Here is a 22881-nt window from a genome sequence, read left to right on the forward strand (position 1 = left end):
TAGCAGAAATATGCAGCCTAAGGATTTCTAAATGCCTCATTGCAAATATTTGTTAATATTTGCTCAACAAATTAAAAAATTGTTTTCAGAAAGTTGGTGATTTGAAGATGACAATCTATGAGAATTGTATACTTATTGTTATGTATTTGTAAGTAAGGCATTCATTGGAGGATTGTAGGTAATATGGAATGTCTGAAAAGGCTCTAGGTTTTCATCTTTTGAGTGTTTCCAAGTGGAAGACAAATGACAGAGAGTAATTTTCAACTTAATTATGATAAACACAAGATTAATTTCCTACTTGATTAATATTATTAGAAATTTGAATGACTTTGTAACTCATATACTAAGTATAATGACCATGATTTAGTATGTTAATTGCCTACTGTGGATATGATTTATTTTAAAGATACTAACAAAGTATCACTCATTTTCTGGGGGTACTTTTTAGTAAATATTTCATTTCAATTAATTAGAAATTACAAGTTTATGATAATCCTATTAAGGCTGAGAGACCTTTTCATTTTTAATGAATGAAAGTAAACCTCAGTGGTATAGATTGAATAGTGAAGTAAGAAAACTTTGACCTTTGAAAATGTTCTTCATGCACTGACTTGTTTAATAATACTGCCAAAATATACAGGTGATTGACTGTGGAGCTTCACTAGGAATACAGCGTCTCGCACTCACAGTTTGTATAACATCAATGTTCAAGAGACTTTAAATCTTCAAACTATAAGGTACATTATAATGCATGTGATCCACACACTTGTTTTTTTGAAAAATAAAAAGTTAACTAATTAGATGTCCCAATACCTCCACATTGCCAGATATAAATACTATATTTTATATGGGAAGAAAATTTAAACTATTTTCAGTTTTTTTAAATCTTGATATGTATAGCATGTGGATACATCCAAAGGTTCTTCAGGTTGTATTCCAAAAAATAAGCAGAGAGCCAAGCAAAATTTGACTTAGAAGAAATATGTAGTCTATGGATTTCTAAATGCCTCATTGCAAAATCCTTTCTGAGTTATTTTACTCAAAAGTTTTATGAACACAATTAAGAAAAATAGTTTCAATTGTTTAAAAGATATATTTACCCAGGCAATCTCAGATTGGGTTCATCTAGGTTGATCATATTCTCAAGTTGCAGAATTGTAGCGAAAATGTATAACCAAAAGTTCTAGTTGCCATGGTTTAAGTACAAAGATTTGTGTTTGTGAACTTGGAAATTCTGGTTTAGAGTTCTGTTTTATAGTTTTATAATTCTTGTAGTTTGTAATACCTTATATTCAGCAATTTTTTTAGTCCCTCCTATGTGCTGAACATTGTATGAGTTGCTGTGTACAAAAATGGAAAGAGGTCTTCCCTCGGGTCCAAGAGCTGAATAGTCTGGTGAGACTGCAGATGTGAGAACTAGGAACTGTAATGTAGTAAAATAATTGCTGTAATGGAGGCATGGCCAAGAGGAGTGTGCTCCCGTTTATACAGTACATTAAAAATACGTTTATATGCTCCTCCCAACCTAACCAGGATGAAGAAATGTTAAGTGACTTGCATGAAATAACTGTTAATGTTATTTCTATAAAGATTATCTCCAAGCGGTAGCCAGGGAAGTCCTATGAAAATGTAAATCCTGTCATGTTTTTACTTTATTCAGAGTGAAAGTCAAAGCACATACAAGCCCCTTTGTGATCTGCAGCCCTGTCTATCCCAGATCTCCACAAGTCTTCCCTCTTGCTCCCTTTGGTCCCGTATACAGAACTCCTTCCTTCTGGAATATGGTCCCAGCATATGACCTTTGCATTTGTCATTTGCCTGTGCTTAAAACACTACTTCACCTTCCCCAAACCCAACCCAGATATGCACATGGCTCACTCCCTTCTTTCCTTCTGCTCTTGGCTCACATGTCACCTTGTCAGTGAATTTATTCTTGGCAATCCTGCTTGAATTGCCTCCCCCATCTTTTCCTGCATTATTTCCCTCCATTGCCTTTACCTCTGATGGTGCTCTCATTAATCTTTGGTCCACTTTGTTTAACATCTCTTTCCTCCAGTAAAATCTAAACTCCACGAGGGCAGGGATTATTGCCTGATTTTTTTTTTGGTGAAATTCAAGTAGCAGATTTATACTTGCTTATATACCAACACTCTTAGCTCAGTCACATGTATCATCACAGTATAGGAGGTGAAAATTTCCCTTCTATGGTATGGTCTGTGACAACAGATGGACTCTTGGGGAGAAGACCAAGCATCTTCTCCCCTCTTATCGCCCTCTAGCTGTAGAAATGTGACTGATGCTTCCGTTCCTGTAGCTGCCTGTTGACTCCAGCACAAAAGAAGTGCCTGTTACTATGATACTCTAGCTTTCCCTAAGTCTCTATGAGTTATCTGCATATTCGTCGAAGTATTGTTTATAAAAAATACACAAAGTAGTATATCTAATCTCTATAATTTCTATAGTAGAAATTTCTATTTCTATAATTTGTTAATGTCCAATATCATGATAGAAGTTATTCAATGGCTTGGATTATTTATGTGTTAATGTCCAATATCATGATTATATACATATATATATATGTATTTCTATAATTTGTTAATGTCCAATATCATGATAGAAGTTATTCAATGGCTTGGATTATTTATGTGATCATACTCAGTAAGAAGTTCTGTTAAATTTCTTCCAAAAAACCAAAATACATTCTTAGGATCCTAGAATTGCTGATAAATATTAATCATGTCCTTGGTGGTAGCTCCTATACTTTGGTTATATCTAATGCCTGCTTATCTGGAAATTTGTAGATTAGACCACTGGCCTCTATCCCACTAAATTCCTCCTATATTTGACAAGTTTAATTAAACTCAGCACAATTTTAAAAAGAAGGTAGAGGAGAGTATAGGGGGAGATATGGTGATGGAAGGAGACTTGATTCGGGGTGGTAAGCACACAATACAGATGATGTATTGTGTCAGTGTGCACCTGTAGCCTGTGTAATTTTGTTAACCAGTACCACCCCATTAAATTCAGTAAAAAAAGAAAAGAAAAATAAAATAATCAAATAAATTTTAAAAATGTCTTCCAGCAAGACGAAAAAAATAAAAATGAACTCTGCAGCTCTGGGAATTTAATAAACACTATTATGTAGATAATTATATAGTGACATTCTCCAGTGTGTAAATATTTTTCAAAGCTGTAAGGGTCACTCCTTCTAGGAACAAAAGTATAGAGTTAGTCGGCAGCTTCCAATGGCACTAGATTGTTTTTAAAGAAGAGAAACTTAATTTTCACTGTTGGTGAGGTGTCTGTTTCAGTACCACGCCCAAAGATATGAGAGCCTTTCTGCATCTGCTAAACTCTACCAGCATTTTACTTACAGTGTAACATTTGAACACTTGCTTCTCCAATGAGAGGAGCTCCGAGCACAATTATGTATTGCATATCCTCCACATTGTTCACATGTCCATCCTTCATGAATTTCAGCTGCTTGGGCTCATTTCAAGCCCTCATGCCCTTCTGACCCAACTTCTGGTCATTTGCATCAGCATTAGTAGAGTCTGTGAGAGAGACTACATTCAGCATTGACATGTTAAAGGTAATTAAATGTAGGTGCCAAGGTCGGGGATTAACTGAACCCACATTGTCATGGAGCACCTCTGCCAAAAATTAGAAACCATAGACACAGAGGTGAAGATGAAAAAGCCTTAAAGGGGGAAACTTTAACCCAGCTGTGGGGCTCTGTCTGCCTAATCACAGGTGATGGTTGGTTGGGCTTTTTTGCCCTGCTGTTGTTTGCTGGTTTGTTTTCAGCGCAGGGAGCTGACCTGACATTAGTTTGCAGGCCCTGGCACATTCCAGCATATATTTGGCAATTTTAGTGCAAACATATTGGCCAAATGTTACACATTTTCTGTGTAGGGCATGTGGAATTAAATAGAAACTTTGCATTTATCATTGAAAAATTTACAAATCTGACCTTTTTTTTTTTATTGTTCTGAAATAATAATTGATATGCTTATTGGGAGATCCCTATCACCCAGGTTATTTTCTTAAAACATCTTATTCAGTCTTAACAAAGTCCCTTTGTGTTAGATATTATCTTTGTACAATAGCTGAGAAACACTAAGCTGAGTAATTATTTTGTTAGAAGGTGGTATGTCTAAGGTTACAAAAATAAATTAGCAGATTTAGAACCTGTGTCTGCTTAACTCTGCAGCTTACTCACTTTCAGCCTTCTAACCACATGCATTGCCCAATTTAACCATTTCACTTATATTTTAGAAAACTTACATAGATTTTTGTCTTGTTCATAGATACTCTTACCCTCTTCCCCATCACCTTCCTCCCTTCCCCCTGACCCCACATATCTCTCCTTTTTTTTCTTACTCTTCACTTCTAGCCAGGTGCTTCAGACTCTTCTCCCTTTTGCTATAAACTCTTTGACCCACTAATCACTGTTACGGTTTGGAATCCTGCAGGGACTGGAGCTCAGGGATTGGTAATGGGGTGCATGGAATATCACTATCAGACTTAGCTTGAGCAACTGTTAGAAATGCAACTTCCTTCATAATGTCTCAAAAGCTGGAGTTGGACATCTGCATTTTTTAATGGGTTCCTTAGAGGATAGCTAGACCCATGAATATTTGAAAACCCAACTGTGCGATTTTACAGATGCAGAAACTGGCTGTGAAGGTGGAGGAGAGGGACAAGTTCAAGGGTCATCTGAGAGTTCGCTGCAGAGAATTGGTGGCTGGATAGAGATTGGAGCATTCGTGTCTGCAACACTGGAGACTCATACAGGTGTCAGGTTCAAGGTGATAAGAAATTAAAGAGGTCAATGACATGCAGTTAATCTCTGTCTTGCATTATTCCAGGCCTACTCTCTGCCATGCTCTATTTGTGCATGTGCTCATAAGGTAAAAAGAGAGGGAGATAGATACATGGAAGCAAAGTCCTGTTGGCCTGGATACAAGGGTGGGTGATTTGGTGCTAAGGAGGTGAATTCTAGACAATTGGGTCAAGACCCAATTTTGCGATGTCTTCTCCATTCCTCATTCTCTCCATTCTCTCCATACTGCTTTCATTTGCAGCCATTGTGTTGCTTGTTTTATTGTACCACCTGTGCATCATTTCAACCTTTCCTGTAAATCTATGGATGCTCATATTTCCAAAGCATCCCATAAGGATGTTTTAAATTAAATGGTATAACATAGTTATTACTGCATCACAATTTACTGAGCTCCTACCAAGTCCCTGTTCTAAAAGCCAGGAATAAAGAGATATAATGACAGCATTCATGGAGCTGCTGTTACAGTAAGGACCAGAAGATAAATCAGTGACTATTACTGCCATTCCTCCTCCAAAACAACAACAGTCTAGGGGTAGAGTGTGTTATGGCAACGTAGAGGCTACATGCATTCTAATGACACCCAACGAATTTATCACTATCAATGTTCTAGAAGCTAGACAACTTTCTTATTGCCTTTGTTTGCAGATAACTTTGGGGCTTTTGGGAAACTTTGAGAATCTGTGAGTTCTTATTGTAGACAAAATTCTTAGTGTATTTAACCAGGCGTGAAACAGGCCCCTTAGCTGTGATGTAGTGGGAAAAAAGAGACCCTTAGGTCAGAGGCTTAGTTTTGTATATTCCTAGTGCAGTCCAATTATAGGACATAAAGAAAACATGGGCATGTTTTGTACATTACTTTCTCTCCATAAGATCAGTGACATTTCTAACATTGTGGTTCAGGTACAATGTGGTATCACTTACAAAATGTATGGTAACTTCCTCTGTTACATAGAGAACATTTTACTAGATCAAGATTATGAGTAGATGTTCCTATGTCATAGACCTTTATTTTTTGGTACTGTGTTCTTCATATCAGAACAGTGTGGATGTTGAGTACTTTTGAAGGCAGAATTATAATGGGGCTTGAAGTTAGAAGAGGACCACGCTGTGCTGAGGAACGCAGCAGACGTTAGAAAGTTCACTGCTGGTATTCCTTCCCCGTGCTTAATTCTGTCACCAGGAATTTAGTCAATGTAAGGGCAGTTTCAAAAGATGTAGTTATGTGACTCTTGTCTCTTGCCTTCTAATTCCTTCTTTTTCTTTTCTTTCATTGTTGTTGTCTTTGGCTTTTGGGTTTTTTGTTTGCTTGTTTCCTTGTTGGGGTAATATATTTTGACAAAGAGCAATGGAGTGCAGTCAGGTCTAGCTGTGGTATTAACTTTACTTCATTTCATTTTCTTTTTTCTCAGATGTCCCCAAAGGGCTTTGAAGCAGTTCAGTCAAGTCATTTAATCCCTCTGCACCTCAGTTTCCATACCTGCAAAATTAAAGGCTTCAACTCTGTGATCCCTTCCAAATGAAATGAATAGGATTTTAATTATTTCTTCTGTAGTGGCTTCCCAGTGCGAGTTAGGGGTACACCATTTAGCTTTGGAGCAGAGAGGACTGGCTAAGGTGGGATCTTACCTGTGTCCCCGGCCTCGCCTGCGTGGGTCTCCCACCCAGTGATCTCCAGCCTTTGTGAATTGCACTCCTTAATCAATAAAAATCTTTTGAGCAAGAACATCCATTATATGCTCATTTATTTGTACCTGATATAAATATACCACTGTACCAAAATTTATCTTTTAGAAAATATAATAAAAATCTTATTTTTAATAGTGAGAACAATAAGTGTAAACATAAATCAAATGTTACTTCCCCTGCCCCAGTGGGTCATCTTGTATTCCCAACAAAGGTAACTGCCACCCTGACCAAACTGCACAGCTCAGCATGTAATAGATGTTCTTGCTCAAAAGATTTTTAATGATTGAGGAGTGCAATTCACAAAGGCCGGAGATCCCTGGATGGTGTTGGGAAGGTAACAAATTCAAATTGAAATTCAAACCTGAGGTAAGAGAAATAGGTACATGTGTTAAGCTTGATCATGTGTTCTTGTGAGACTCTCTGTGTTGATTGTGACCAGATTTAGGGGTCACTGATAAAGACAATCACATAATAATGAATAATTTTTCATCTTTTCTAAAATGAGTACATAATAAGCACCAGCCATTCTTATTGGCCCAGAAACGGGGCCAGTAAGACAATGCTCACATCATGGTGCACGCCATCTAGTTAACAGAAACAAACCAAGGCTTATGCTGATCTTTGTATGCTGATGACATGTATTTGGCCTGTGTTTATATATCTCTTTGGATCCACTGTTTAAGATTGTTAGAAACATGAGAAAGAGCCTGTGGTAGAAAAGCATTGAGCTAGGTAGTTTCTATTTAAAACGTGACTCAGATTGGTGAACCCACAATATAATTTACAGATGATGTATTATAGAACTGTATACTGGAAACCTATATAATTTTATTAACCAATATCACCTGACAAAATTTAATAAAAAATAAATGAAACCGTAATCAAAGAATTGATCTAATGTCTTCAAAGCAGGCTTCCAGAATTTACAGATTAGCCAAAGCTAAGAAAGTAACACATGTGTGATAAAGATTTAGGTTCCAAGGAAAACCTAAAATTCTGAAAAATTATGAGATTAAAAACAAAAAGTTAAAAATTTGAGAACAGAAAGTTAAAAACTTGAGAACTCGTCCATATGTTCAAAGGTATCAACTGCAAAGGTATATCATATGGAAACGTATGGTTTGGCAGCAATTTGGAGAAAAGGTGGCAGAGGTTTATTTGAATTTCAGTTAACTATTGGACAAGGTTAAGAAAGCAAATCCAATCATAGATTAATGGAAGTTCAGTTTCAATGCTACAAATCATGCTTAAGTCTTTGACACTTTTCACACTGTGTTTGGAGTAGTGTGTGAAATGTTGGGTATTTTGAATTAAGATTTGGGTGGGGGACATCAACAAATGAGAGACGATGCAGAGGTGTGGCCAGAATGAGAAGACCCCCTGAAAACAATGCTGAGGCCTCTAACTGACCCCATTGGAATCACAGAAAAAGATGTGGTTTCAAATATTGGGTGGTATATTTTATTATTGAAAACATCATTGTAATGCTTTGGTTAATCAGAAGGCAAAACTGTAATGGAAGTCAGAGTCAGAATCAATTATAAGATTTTTACAAGAAGGCCTACTCTGTATGACCAGAGTGATCCTTCTATGAAATGGTGTGCATCTGAGTTTGAGTGGCTGTCACCAGTAGCTTTTGGACTGTCAAGAGCGGCGGAACCTTCAAGAAGGATGGGCAGTGAACTAAATGACCTTCCAGATCCCATCTATATATGAAATTGTGTGATTTGGGGGCATTATAACTAAAATGATTAGAACTAGATGTAGTTTGGGTATGTGAAAATATAGAAATTTAATCATGATATTGACAGCACCAATTTTTCTGCAGGCTGAGGTTTCTGGAGAGAAGAGGAGGGGTTTTAATTTTGAAAACACTGCCCAAGTTATTCATGTGTACCTGTCATTTAAGGTATAGAACAAGAATAGAAAATTTAAATTATTCACACAAATATCTATTCATCCTATACCTAAAACTCCATGGAAACAATCTTAAATTACATATTGAATGTCTGTTCCTTTAACTTAGCAACCAGTTAACCATGGGTAATCTATTCCTTTGTTTCCTCATGTGTAAAACAGAAATAATTACAATAATGATATTATTAATTCTTTTCTGAATCCCTATGGTATTCACTGAACCATTGGAAGAGAAGGAGGACATTGTTTTATAGGGGGAAAATGGCCTAAGTTTATTAAAATAGAAAGGTCCTCCTATGTATACAGTTTAAGTCATTTAGCTTAACTAAGTACAAGTTCTACAATATTTATTAGATATGCATGTTTTGTTGACTGTTTAATATCTGATTAGATCATTGCTTTTCCCACTTGAATAACAAAGGGAAATTGTGTGGGAGAAAATTAGCCTAATGTGTACAAAACAGCTGCTGGAATCCTGAGCAGCTTGCTGCCCAGCTTCGCAGCCAGGGGGAGCTGATATCGATCAGCTCTGCCCCCTCTATCAGGTAAAACTGCAGCTGATGGAAATTACAGTCCCTCGTTTCATGGGACACAAGGATAATTTGGTTGCTCCTAAGATGGCATAAACAAAATATTGGCTAAGCATAGACAGATGTTAAGGTTATACTCTGCACATGAATTCATGTACTAGAATTCACTTTAATGGAGTTGAGCTTATGGTGTAAGATCTTGGAGCTCATTATAACTAAGTTGTTATGGGCTGCTAATTTGCTAGAAGCTGCTGTATCATGAGCTAGCCCAACTGCCTTGATGGGTCTCCTGGTAGTTAATATGGATTAAATGTGAATCTTTTATTTTTTCCCCTGTGGTCTCACATAATGATATTAGCTTGTCTACAGTGTGACAAATTCAGTATACCAGGAACATCTGGTACACTATTCTTTATGAGTGAAAATAAGCTGCAAACTTGATAATGCACATCCATTAAGACACTTCTATGTATTGGGGAGATGTAGAAGGATGACGACAATAGAAGCAATTTGTTGGTCACAGTTCATTTTGCTTCAACATACGGAAACTCTGTCAACAGTGGTATATTCATCAGTGCTACATTCCAACAAGTTCTTGTGTGATTATCAGGATGCAAATATGGATATATGCCTTGTTAGGCTGTATGTAATTCATTTTGAGCAAAGAGATTTCAAAAGGAAAAAAAAATGAAAGGAAACTAAAACCTTCGCAGCTTGAAGATTGGTTTAAATTCAGTCTTTTGAAGTCGATCTGAGAATGGATCACACTGAAATATTCAAATCATGAAGCTACTTTTCTGAAGACTATATTTTTTAATTAAATATGTAATGTTATGAGAAATGAAAAGTGGAATCAAATCCTGTTGTCCCATTTGGATTTACAAAAGTTGATGTAATAATGTTTATGTTTTTAATGTGTTACTACCCAAGTCATGGGGAAATATATTTCACAGATGACACAAAGGAGTTGACGTGAATATACATATTCATATACCTTATCAAGAATAGGAAAGGTCACTGGGACGACCCTCACTGTTATTGTCTCTGCTGTACCACAAGCTGAGTAATCTTGAATTATTCACATAACCTCTCTGATTGCCAGTTTCCCCTTCTTTATACAAATAGATTATATTTTATATCTTATATCTTCCATTGGGTCATTTGAAGATAAAATAGAGTAACAATACAGCTGTTGTACAAGAAGCAAAACGATTATACTCTTATATACCATTATATTTTTATATAACATTGTATACTATGATGGCAACCCTATAGTAATCTCAGGTTCCTCAACAATAGATGTGACAGTAACAATTAAAAACTTTTCTGGAGGCAATAGGAAAAGGGGATCTCTGAAAGATGAACACACACACACACATACACCACTACCACCACCACTATCAGAAAGAAATGTCAACAATATAAAAGAAGCAGAAGAGAAATGAGACTGTTTCTTTGGTTGCAGGAGCCTATAGCTGTGTGTGTCCGCAGTGCCAGAGGACTTGACTCTGTTCACCAAATTATGAAAAGCTCTGCAGTTGACAATGAGGAGAGGCAAACAAATATCCTTGCAGTGCAATATCCTTATAATGTAGTACAAGATCCATGTTAAAACTGTTGACCTTCAGATATCAAAAAGCTGTTAAGTTTTATTAACTGTTTTCTTGACAGTGAAACAAATGACAAAATTTCAAAAGGTTTCTTATTTGGAGGATAGAATTAAATGAGATGGTGCATCATATTCAATAACTGAGGAAAATCAGATCATTGTTGAATAGCAACCTTTTACTTAAGTCAAAACTTCCAATCTAATTTGCCTGATATTCAATCTGTCTCTACACTCCAATCAAATTGAACTCTAATTACTATGTAAAACAACACATGCACACATTCTGTATTTGCCTAATTCAGTGCCTTGACTCATGCTGTTTCTGCCGTCTGTAGTGCTTTTCTCTACCCTTTCACATGGTCAAATAATAAACTCTCATTGTATGTCTCAGATGTTCCCTTCTACATGCGCCATTGTCTCTGCTTTCTTCCTTCTTCCCACCCCATTCTGTCACCCCTAACTTGTCTCTCTCATCAAAATTTTGCATGTTTCTTTGTATTCCATTTAATGATCCACAGATTTTCACTCATTTACTGCCCTTAAATGCTGCCAACAGGATCTGCATTAGTCAGGGTTCTCCAGAGAAAAAGAAATGATAGGATATATAGAGATCTATAGGAAGAGATTTATTATGGGGGATTGAGTCAAGCAATGATGGAGGGTGGGATATCCTACAATCTGCCATCTGTAAACAAGAGGCCCAGAAAGGCTGCTGGTGTAGTTCCAGGCCAAACACAAACACCTGAGAACTAGGAGAGCCAATAGTGTAATAGTCTCCATTCAAATTCGAAGGCACAGAGAGCAATGAATGTTGATGCCTAGTGGCAGGAGAAGATGGATGTCTCAGCTCAAGCAGGGAGACCAATTTGCCTTCCCGCTCCTTTTTCCTCTACTCAGGCCCTTAAGGAATTAGATGCTGCCCACCTGTATTGCTGAGAGTGATCTTCTTTACTCAGGCTACTGATTCAAATGCTAAACTCTTCCTGAGACAGTCTCATGGACACAGTGATAAATAATGTTTTACCAATAACATCTTGCCAGCTCTCTGAGTGTCCCTTAGCCCAGTCAAATAGACAAATAAAATTAGCCATCACACGATTCATTCCTAACCTAATTTTGTACCATGTCTTTTCTATCTGTCATTCAGAATCTTGCAGAATGCTTTGTGCTTAATATCTGTTGTCCTACTGTTTATTCAGTCATTCTCAAAAATGTTTATTTGGCACCTACTGTGTGGTGAGCACCACAGGTTTGGATGAAAAAGGTAGTATTGTTCTTGCCTTAGAATCAAACATAGTCCAAAAGTAATTGTGACTTGTGGTTTGCTGTCAGGCAAGTAAGCATGGATGGCTCAATCTCCACCTATGGTTTCTGTTAGTGAGAAGGTGGTATTCCTTTTTTGTTTCATTTATGTACCAGAGAAATTTGATATTGTTGTATTGAAGAGCAGCAATATCAGAAGAGCATCACTTAAGCAGAAATGTCGCCATTGTGTTGGGGAATAATTTTATTTCCAAGAATCTAGTGAGAGAACAATCTGGGAATTTAGGGGACCCTGAAGAGATTTGAAACTTCTAGTCCTGAAATACTGATAGATGCTCAGCTCCCAAAGAGGTACCAGTAAAATGCATTAGCAAATTTTGTTGGGAAGGTGGTAAATGGGAAAATTGATCATTCTGCCATACAAATGATAAACATAAAAGTATAGGAAAATGTCATCGTCACAACTGAGTTTTTTAATGTATTTTTAGTGGATTTTATGACCTTTGAGTTTTAGTACTTCCTCTTTCCAAATGCCTTATTATATATATATTTACCATACTAAACATAGGTATGGACATTGGAGCATAACTCGCCAGCCTCCTCATTGCCTTCATTGGTTATACCTGAGTTTGGCAGTGGTCCTTAAAGTTAAGGATCATTTATTACAAAGGGATTTCAGCTGTAGTGTGAACTTGAACGGTACGATGTGTATAATTATTCCTATGGTTGTATGTAATAATTCTAGTGTTATATTTATAGGAAGGCAAAGAAAACTAAAATAAGAGTGTGTGAAGTGAATGGTAAGCTGTAGTCATTCCTCACTTAGGAAATTTATATTATTATTTAGCTGTAATTTTCCTGGTTCTGTAGCCTCTCTTAAAACAGTGAGAGTAAATAGTCCTAGAGTTTTGAAGCAATGGAGTCCTGAAGAGTTAGTTTGAGTTAGACTTCCTGGTTTTAGTCCCAGCTAATCTTTTGGGGAAGCTACTTAAACTCTTTAAATCTGAGGTATCTCAGACAATAAAATGCCTACCTTATCGGGTCAGTGAGAGGAATGAATAAATTAATGGATGTAAAGCACATACAAGAGTATAATACATGCTAAGTAAATCTTTAAAATGTTAATTGATATCACTATGTGCTATTATCATAAAGTCATTCCCAAGCAAGTATGAGCATTAATGTCACAAGTAGAACTTTTTCATAAGGTACTTATCAGGGCCCCTTACTTATAAAATTTCATTCTGTAGTTCTGGGTTATATACCAGGAAGTAAAATAAGTTTGAGAGATTATCATAATGTAGTTAAGAATCATTAATAGTATCATTAAATTTTTTATCGAACTTAATAGGCTTTTGCATCATCTTAAGCCACCAGGAAATGTTGCCCACTTCATTTCATAGATGAATTAAATAAACTGTGGTAAACCTGTTTTGTTTGGCTAACAAGGCATTTGGCAAGATAAAATGGCAGGACAAAGCAGATGGAATCCTATAGCTTGAAGAATTGGGTCAGAAAGAGGTATTTTGTTATATTTTTATTTTATTGAAACTGTTCTGGAAAGGAGCCTATGATTCTGCTTCAGGGTGCTAATTCCTGTCATCTTCTGTCTGCTATGTGACCCAGGATGACACTGTGGTTGTTTAAAACACTTGTCTGTCAGTTTTGTGAACTTTCGCAGACAGTTCTTTGCCATTGTTTTTGACTCTGCATGGAGGTCTACATAGTTATACGGTTGACACTGATTTGTTCCATTCCATCTTGACATCATGGCTCCTGCTTTCCAGATTTGTTGGACACTTTGCTGAAGGCTTCCTATTATTACCCTGTCATATGTGCCACCTTCCCTTCACATTTGTCTTCACAATGTGTCTCCATGGTATGAAATTAACACTGCCGGGAGTTTGTGGTTATGAAGTCAACTCATTCATGTTAAATGAGGATAAAAAGTGTTGTGAGAAAAAAGGTCAGCGAGGATTAAACCCTTGATGAATGCAGACACAAGGGACACCAGGGAGCAAATCCCATCTACACAGTGGAAAATGGACCTTTCATCTTTTCTGCAGAGCCACAAGTCAGAGGACTCTGATCTTCTCGCAGGCAGAAGAACACCTGAGGACAGCGTTTACACAGTGATGCCAACCATAGTTCATTTTCTAATAAAGTATATGAAAACATTTGAACAGTCATTTTGCTCCAGTATTACAAGCACAGTCACTATGTCAGATTCCCTAAAGATACTGAATCTTAGAGCCTGAGGAGTAATAGCAGAAATGATCTTCCATTCCCTCATTATACAGAGAACTGGCATGATTGTGTTGCTATCGGTGCTTCTAAGAACAAGATCTTAGAGCCTGATGTGGGATAGAGTTTTGTTTGAAGAGACAGCAGGAGGACCAGCCTGTATAACCTAGAGTATTCTAGCTCAGGGCATTCGTCAGGGGGTCCAATGGCTAGGGGCATTTTAGGTTCACTCTTGCTCAGGTATGCACTCCTTTCCCTGAGGTTTCCACATTCTTTTGAAAACGACCTGCCCTCCAAATAAAAAAAGCAAATTGGACCCTTACATTAATGCCTGCTCCCTCACCAAAACAGCAATGAGACTTTTTGAAGAGCAAACCCCATAAACCTAGAGAATGAGCTAATAAGGAACTATATTTCACCAAGTTTGAAAGGCATAAACTATTAGCATTACTTTGTATACTATGAAGAAAGCAACAGTGCTTTTTAAACTATCATGTTATCAAATATAAGTCATCCAAATTCAAGAGATAGAAAACCCAGACATGTTTAAATATTGAAAAATAACCTTAGAACTGATTAAATATCAAGTTCTAAGTTCCCAAGTTCCTTATGCTGAGAGTCTGGCAGCTCTCTACCGCTCTCCCCAAATAAAAGCAGACTGCCGGGGCACTTAAACATTTCGAAATGCCTACAACATGAATGATCAATTCTAAAATCAACTAAATCATTATAAAATAGGAACTGAGCTGAAGAAGGATGCATAACAACAATAACACCACTGAGAGAGAAAAGAGATTATTTTACATCTATAAAATAAATACTGGATGATAATTAAAAGAAATAGTCGGAGGAGAAAAAACATGTCTTAGAAATTAAAAGTATAACAATAACAATGAACCAGTTGTTAGAGACCTATATGATTTCAGTTCTTTTTGATATACAGCCAAAAGTGGGATTACTAAGTCATATGGTAGTTTTATTTTTAAGTTTTTACATATATACAGTTTTATTGGTAACTGCATCATTTTACATTTCCACCAACATTGCACAAGGGTTCCAGTGTCTTCACATCCTTGCCAAACTTCGTATCTTTTGTGCCTTTATGAATGCCATCCTAGCAGGTGAGAGGTGATATTTCACTGTGGTTTTGATTTGCATTTCCCTGATGATTAGTGATATTGAGTAATTTTTAATATACCTGTTGTCCATTTGTATGTCTTTTTTGAAAAAATGTGTGTACAACTACTTTGCCCATTTTTGTTATTGTTTACTATTGAGTTGTATGAGTTTTTTACATATTTTAAAAATTAAGCACTTTAAATATTTTCTCTCATTTCATAGGTTGCTTTTTCAATCTGTTGGCCCTTCCTTTGCTGCAAGGAAATGAAGCTTTTCAGTTTTGGGTAGCCCTAATTGTCTATTTTTGCATTTGTTTCCTGTGTTTTAGGTATCAATCACTTTTTATAGTCTGATTTACATCATTACTTCCCCACCGCCAAGGAGGAAGTCAAACTGGGGTCTTTTGCCACATAATTATTCCTTTATTTATACTACCGATTCTCTTTTCCCTTCTACCTTCCAAATCCAGGTGACACTCAAAGCTCTTTCTTCACTCTTCTCCTCAACACTTTTTTAAAGTCTCAGCTTCACCAAGTTAATTTAGTACCACATATTCACTTAAAAATTTTACTCAATATTTCCACATACTTTTATTTTTCTGATAGATTTGCTAAGTACCCTCCAGTCTTTTTAGGAACACCCCTCTCTTGAATGCCCTTCCACCTGAAAGTCTCTAGGAAACCCAGGGAATTATTCAGTCCTGGGAGGTCTCCTTTCCTCCAAACATCCCACTGAGGTAGAACTGGACAACTGTCATTTCTCCGCCCGCCCCTCGGTTAAAGTATCCCCCGTGGCACACGGCCTCACTTCCTGCTGTGATGATGCCCCAGATGATGCGATGGGTGCCCTTAGGCCACAGGAGTGTCCCAAGTGTGAGAACACAGTTCCAGCTCTTTGGTTCCCAAGCCTAAGGTCAGTGTTCAGTCCCAGGCATAATATCCTACCAGGGTGCCAGCAATACGATGCGGCAAAAGCAGCCCTCCCCATGAGCCTTAGGCCCCTGGGTCGGGGTGAGGCAGTTCATTTCAGAACCTGGACTCTAGAGTTTATCTTTAAAAATAAGTATTTTAATATGAATGTTAATTAACTTTGTAGTATATATTGGCATCATATGTCCTCTACATTAATGGACTGCTATTGCTTCTAAAAGTAATTTTTAAAAATAGGGATGTTTGGTACATCCAAAATTAATTAGTTCCTTCGACGCCTTCCTTCTGCATGTCCAGATCTCCTAAAACATCATTTTTGATCTATTCTCTTTTCTGCTTTTGAAGACAGAATTTCCCTCCTGGCCAAGGCTAAACCTTTCACCTTAACCACCCTAACATTTTTTGTAAAGCGAGAAAAGAATGGAACCTAGAAAATAGTGGTTTTAAGATATTTACAAGGTAACACACATAAAGCACATAGTTCAGTGCACATGCATTTATTTAACAGATATTGATTAAGCACCTACTATGCGCCAGTGCCACTCGAGAGACTAGATATAGTAGCCACCCAGCAGGAAAAGTTTCTGCCTTGTATACTGTCCCAGTAATAAAGCACTCAACAGTCAGCACTCAATAAACATTTTAGCCTCTAATTTTATTATATCTTGTGTTATTATATTAATAAAATATAGGATTTCACATGAAGAAGAGAAGATTTCTTGCTCCATAAGGACCTTGACATTTACGTGTACACCTTAGTGAAGCACAGAGGGATAATTCACTTAATTACTCGCTTGTTTCATATACACAATGACAAAGTAAGCACTTATTGAATGGACATTTTTAAAAGGCAACACATTGATTCAGTTTCCTTAATAAAGAAAATGTCAATTCAATTAAAATGTCATCAGGCAAATAAAAGTAACAACCCAAAGGTAGCCTCTATTTTTAATACTGTAATAGTCAACGACAATTTTTTTAAGTGTGAAAATGTAAGTACTTAGCTGGTTACTCATTTGTTTGGTGTCAATTTCTAAATATGGTGGAAAATATGCATTTAAAAATCAAGCACAAGGGAAAAGTTATTTAAAAAAACCCAACTTCCAGCTTTCATTAAAGATATAGTAACAGGACTTGGAAACACCTTCTACCTGAAACAACACCAACAGAAAATGTACAGATAAAAAATATGAATAAAACACCGATTTTCAAGACTCTGAATTGTAGACAGTGAAAGATGGTGATTCCCCAGAGACATGAAGCACACAAGATGAGCCCTGTGGCTGTCCCAGCTTACAACTGGCAGCTTCCTCGCAACAGTGCAGATGGGGGACCCAGACTGAGCCCAGACCACTCCCTGAGCTGGGGAGACAGCACCAAGACTCCAGGAAGTTAAAAGGTGGCTCAAATTTGCAGGACAAATAGGAGAGAGGATATTGCTACTCAAACAGAGAACCCTTGAGATCTGCAAAGGATCAACTTCTCCTAGTCACTAGAGAACTAGTAACCCATATGTGTAAGGAAGTCACCGAGGGGCAGGGAAAGAATCACCTGAAAAAAGGGGAGGAACTAGCACCTGGTGCTCACACCAGGGCCAAGGGCGGTGCCTCACCCACGACCCCAGCCAGGAAAGCCCATAACTTACAGGTCATGGAGTGGAGCCCTCTTAAGGATCTGCCTGTGTGGTGTAATTAGCCCTACGCGAAATGCTGTTCTGTTGCCCCTAACAAATAAATACAAGACTCAAATATATCAAATTGTTTCCACATAACTGTGCCCCAGAACAGAGCCGAAGATATCTGTCGGACTATGAAGATAACCAGAACATGAGATAATATTCAAAATGTTTTATGTTCACAGATCACAACACATGAAGAGGAGCAGAAATAGGGTCCATCCTGAGCAGAAAAATCAATCAGTTGAAACAGACACAGATGCTAAAATCAGGACATTTAAACAGTTTTTACATGTGTATTCCATATGTTCAAAAAGTTAAATAGAGACATGGAAGATATAAAAAATCCTCAGATGAAACTTCTGGAGATGTTTGATTCATCTGAAAAAAAATACACTCAATAAGATTAATGTTAGATTCAACGTTGGCAAAGAAAGGATTGGTTAATTCAAAAACACCCATATAAATTATCCAAAATGAAACACAAAGGGAGAGAAAAATAATTTTTAAAATGGGGAAAGAACTCATGAGCTGTGGGGGAACCAAGTAGTCTAATATGCACTTAATTGTCCTTGCTGAAGAAGAGCAGATAGTGGGTAAGAGAAATAATTTTTTGAAGAAATAATGGCTGAACATTTTCAAGATTTGAGGGGAACCTTAAATCCAAACACTGAAGGAACCCAGTGAATCACAAGCAGAAGAATTGAGGAAACCACTCCAAGGAACATGAAAATCAAGTTGTCCGGCACCGGTATAAAGAAGAAATCATAAAAGGAGTCAGAGAGAAAAGGCAACATATAAAGAAGCAAACAAAGATAAGTAATACTATAGATTTTGTTTTTGTCACAAATAATGCAAATGAGAGAAAAGTGGAGCAAAAGTGGTCTTCAAAAAATAAGGGCAAATAAGGGCTCTTGTGGGCCATGTAAAGCTGGAAGCACGCATCACCTAAAGAACCACATACGGAAATATTAAGGGAAGTCTTTCAGGCAGGAGGAAAATGAAGCCAGATGAAAAGGCAGATCTTTACAAAGTGAGGAGGAGCACTGGAAATTGTGACTGTATTTGAAAGGCAGCTCGCAAAAAAAAGTGTCTCCTATCACCTCCCACTCATCAGACTGAAATGAAGGGAATGCGCGGTGAAGCCACAGCTCCGAGCAGGCACACGCAGGCACAGGGCCTGTCCCAGCAGTGTCCGAGGGAGGCTTATGAGTCCGGACTCAGAATGCGGCACTGCCTCACTGTATTGAACTATTGGTAACATATACAAACATGCAGCAAATTAAAGTCCTTGAAATAACACAAATAATGAATATCCATCTACCTGGGAGGCGTTCTCTCTTGTCCTCAGGTATTATGTTTTTAAGGTGTTACCATTCAAAGAAATGAGCTGGTTTCCTGCTATACAGAGAAATTTAAAATAATATATTGTAAAGACTAGTGATGGAAAGCTCCTAAAACTTGCATATTTTTTGAGGAAAGAAGGTTACAGAAAAAAGCAGAACTTGACAGCGGAAGAAGAGAAGCTTAGCTGCACAAAATAATGTGGAGCAGAGGTCTTGGTTCTCATTCTCTACAAATAATCTTTGCTGTCCTCCAAGTATATAAGAATAAACGTTTGATCTCAAACAAAAGCATGCTTCCTAGATTTTAGCATCTGTAAAGGGAAAAGCTGAACTGTCCTATGTACAGTGGGTCTTACCTAGATCCCCTAAATAATGTCAACATTAAAAAATTATGCTCTTATGGAAAAAAGGGAGGATATTCTTAATTCACATAGAAGACAAAATAGATCCTACCTTCTAAAGGTCGCACCCAAGGGTGTCCCAGGGTAATAAGTAACAATAACTCATCTATTCTGGAAAGTCAAATCCCTGCAATGTTGGGAGTTTTAGTTTTCCAAAATTGACCACAACTCTATATTTCATTATTTTTCAGCATTCCTTTTTCTATCACCAAAACATAACTGTGCAGACAGTTTATTTTTTAAAAGAAGTTAAATATGACATAGTAAAAACATTTCTTGAAATGTTTAGTTAAAGCACATGATTTGCTATAATTTATTTGAAAACTTAAGTGTATGGGAAAGTAAAATACAAAGACTAAAATGTGGTACAAAGTCCAGTAGTTGGAACAGCTAAGATTCTTGATATACTGCCTGAATTGTTTTTCATTGAAGTTACTCCTTTAACAGTGGATTTTGGGAGGCTCTGTAGAACTCTTCTTCATTGGTTTAACTGGTTATTTTTAAAAATGATACAGCAAAATTTCAAAGGTCATTCCCTTAGTAACTAGCCTGTATAGAATTCATCATTGCTATTCTGCTGAAATTTAAAGCATAAGGAAATATAGGTTTGAGCATTACTTTTCTTCAATCTACAATATGTAAGTCGTATGAGGATCAAATTAGTATACTGAGGCAGCTGGAAGGCCAGGAGGGAATAAACACGATACTCCAAATGATAGAAAAATTAAATGTTTCACTTGTGGTATCTGTAGGATTGTTGGACATCTGCCAAACATAGCATAGGCTGATTTTTCATGGACAGTGTCTCATTTAGTTCTCACTTCAACTGTATGAAATACGTATTGTAAACCCATTTTATAGATGATAGAAGTGATATTTAGATGAAATAACTTATTCAAGGCCCTGCAGCTCATGGGTCCCAGGTCTGTGATAGAAACTTGCGTCTGTCTGAACTGCAAACTATTCTTTGGTTCCACATCAACACTCTCAATTTCTTCAATTTGACATCTTGGTAAGTCAGATTGTCCCCCATCGACCGTCCTGTCATTTGGGCCTGGATGGCTCTTTCTACATAAATGATGGAATTAATCTTTCTGGTGGTTCTCTTTCAGGAATTACAGTTTGAAAGACTGACTCGAGAGCTGGAGGCAGAGCGCCAGATCGTGGCCAGCCAGCTGGAGCGATGCAAGCTGGGGTCGGACACGGGCAGCATGAGCAGTATCAGGTACTGGGCAGCCCGCTTACCGCCGCCTGTGCTTTGCATTGCCAGTGAAAGTGAATTGTGGTGTTTATCTTCTCCTTACAAACCTGGCAGTGGAATTGGGACATTCAGTCAGATGTTGGAAAGGAATTGTAACCAACCTGATTTAAGATGTTCAAAAGCTGTCGGAAAGGCCCGGATTTGTCCTAGAAACTCTGTCAACAAAATTAGTCCCTGCCCTGACCGCAAAGTATGCCTAATTTTACACTAAGGAAGGCTTTACAAAAATTCAGTCCACTTGCTTGAAGTCAGGAGATGCCATATCACAGTCTCCCAGTTTGTTGTTCTTTTCTGAATGATCCAGGGTGGCAGGTTCTGGAAATGAGAGAACACTTTGATGGAACCGATACTGTTTGCTAATATAGGATGCTAAATTATAAAATTGCTCCTCCCGTGTCAACCACACATTCAATTGCCATGTGTAAAAAAAATATTTCAAATTCATAGATAGAGTGATTATTCCATTAGGGGCTAGTTTGAGGCTATGAAATATGGGAAAACAAAACAAAATATAGTCATTTGGCCACAGAATAAATGATCCACCTTAGGACCTTGTTTTTACATTTAAAAACAAAAGTGTGGCTGTGTGTGAAATAAAACCCACATAAAGCTCTATATGTCAACTTTCATTTCTAAGAAATGCATTGTACTTTTCTGTCACCTTGTTCTATGTTGTTTTTGAGACTGTTTTTAGGGAAGAGTCTTGGTTAAGGAAACAAAAGTTTCTGTTGCAAATAAACTCCAACATGGTAGTAACTCAACACAAGAGCATGTTGCTTCTTATTCATGCAACAGATCGAGGTAGGAGATGCTGGTCAGGGAACTGCTTCCTTGCTTCCCCTCTATATCATAAACAAGGACCCAACTTTTCTCTTGAGAACCCCTATGGCCTCGTTGTCAAACACATCATTAAACCCACAGTCCATTGGTGAGAACCAGTCACATGGCCTCTTACAGATGGTAGTGGGGCAGTGATACCTAGCCCTGGGGTCTATACCCCCTCTGCTTAGGAAGCAGGAGCTTGAGTTTGGTGAGCTCTTAGCTACCTGCTGCCACAGAAGAATTAAAACATCATTGTATCCATTGCTCTACTGCATTTATCATTGCAAGAGTAAATTTGCACTTGCAACAATAAATTTGCATTTTGGAGTCACCTGCCATTAGCCTTGTATATTATTCTTATCTACATGGAACAGTGGTAAACCTTTAAAGAGAAAATCATCACAAGTCACATTGTTAGACTAGGTGACTTGAATGGATATAATTGTCAATTGCAAAGCCATATTTGGAGTGTATGGAAGCATATCCACTTCTGTAGTGTCTTGGCAGCAGGAAGCAGCCAGTAGGTAAATTGTGATCTTTTAAACTAATCACAGATTTGTCTGAGCACCCAAGTGCATGGAAATAGGATGGACAAGAAAAAGGAAAAGTGAACTGTGTCCATTTGAAGTTGTGTTTAGAAGGTTGACTGGTAGAGGTGGTGAGTCTAAGGGAGTGAGAAACATAACATTTATAAGAGTGCATTTGGATTCCTACATGTACTTAAGAGCTGTTTTTATTGTTGAACACTTCTCAGAAGCTAAGCTTGTTGGGTTTTGGGGTTCATAAACACAACTAAACTAACATCTAGTTAGCTGTGAACCCAATTGTTTCCTTATTGATCTGATTACCTGTGGAATTCACATTTCTAATCTTTCTGTGTGATATTTTGCATACTGTACATCTTTTATTTTGTTCACCAACTCCTAGCCCCTGGTAAGGAGCAGGTCTAGGGGACCATATTGTATTCTATGCCTCAATCCCCAGCTTCTGATTGGATCAGAAATGCGTATCTAACCCAAGGCAGTCCATCCAGTGACAGGCCTGTAAGAAATTGGGCTCTTGCTCTTTAGAATGTGAAATGAATGACCCCAAATCTGCGACATCCTGCGGTAGGTGCTAGGGGATGGTAGCCACGTCCTTTGTGTATTAGTGGAAAAGTCCGTGGTGACAGAGAGCAGTGCAACAGAGAGAGGCTGTGTTGTTCCTGAAAGTTAAAAAGACCGGTGTAATTAT

General features: G+C 37.5%; 1 protein-coding gene across 1 annotated transcript in view; it reads left to right on the plus strand.

Moving 5' to 3' along the window:
• Positions 1 to 22881, plus strand: part of CTNND2 (catenin delta 2) — an 821124-nt gene that overhangs the window by 257769 nt on the left and 540474 nt on the right. Inside the window, exon 3 of the mRNA XM_054578328.1 lies at positions 20678 to 20790. Within this exon, the coding sequence (XP_054434303.1) occupies positions 20678 to 20790 (113 nt within the window). The remainder of the gene's footprint in view (positions 1 to 20677; positions 20791 to 22881) is intronic.

The sequence above is a fragment of the Pteronotus mesoamericanus genome, unplaced genomic scaffold, assembly GCF_021234165.1.
Source record: "Pteronotus mesoamericanus isolate MK-2021 breed Mesoamerican mustached bat unplaced genomic scaffold, CSHL_Meso_final contig_50, whole genome shotgun sequence".
Taxonomy (NCBI): Eukaryota; Metazoa; Chordata; class Mammalia; order Chiroptera; family Mormoopidae; genus Pteronotus; species Pteronotus mesoamericanus.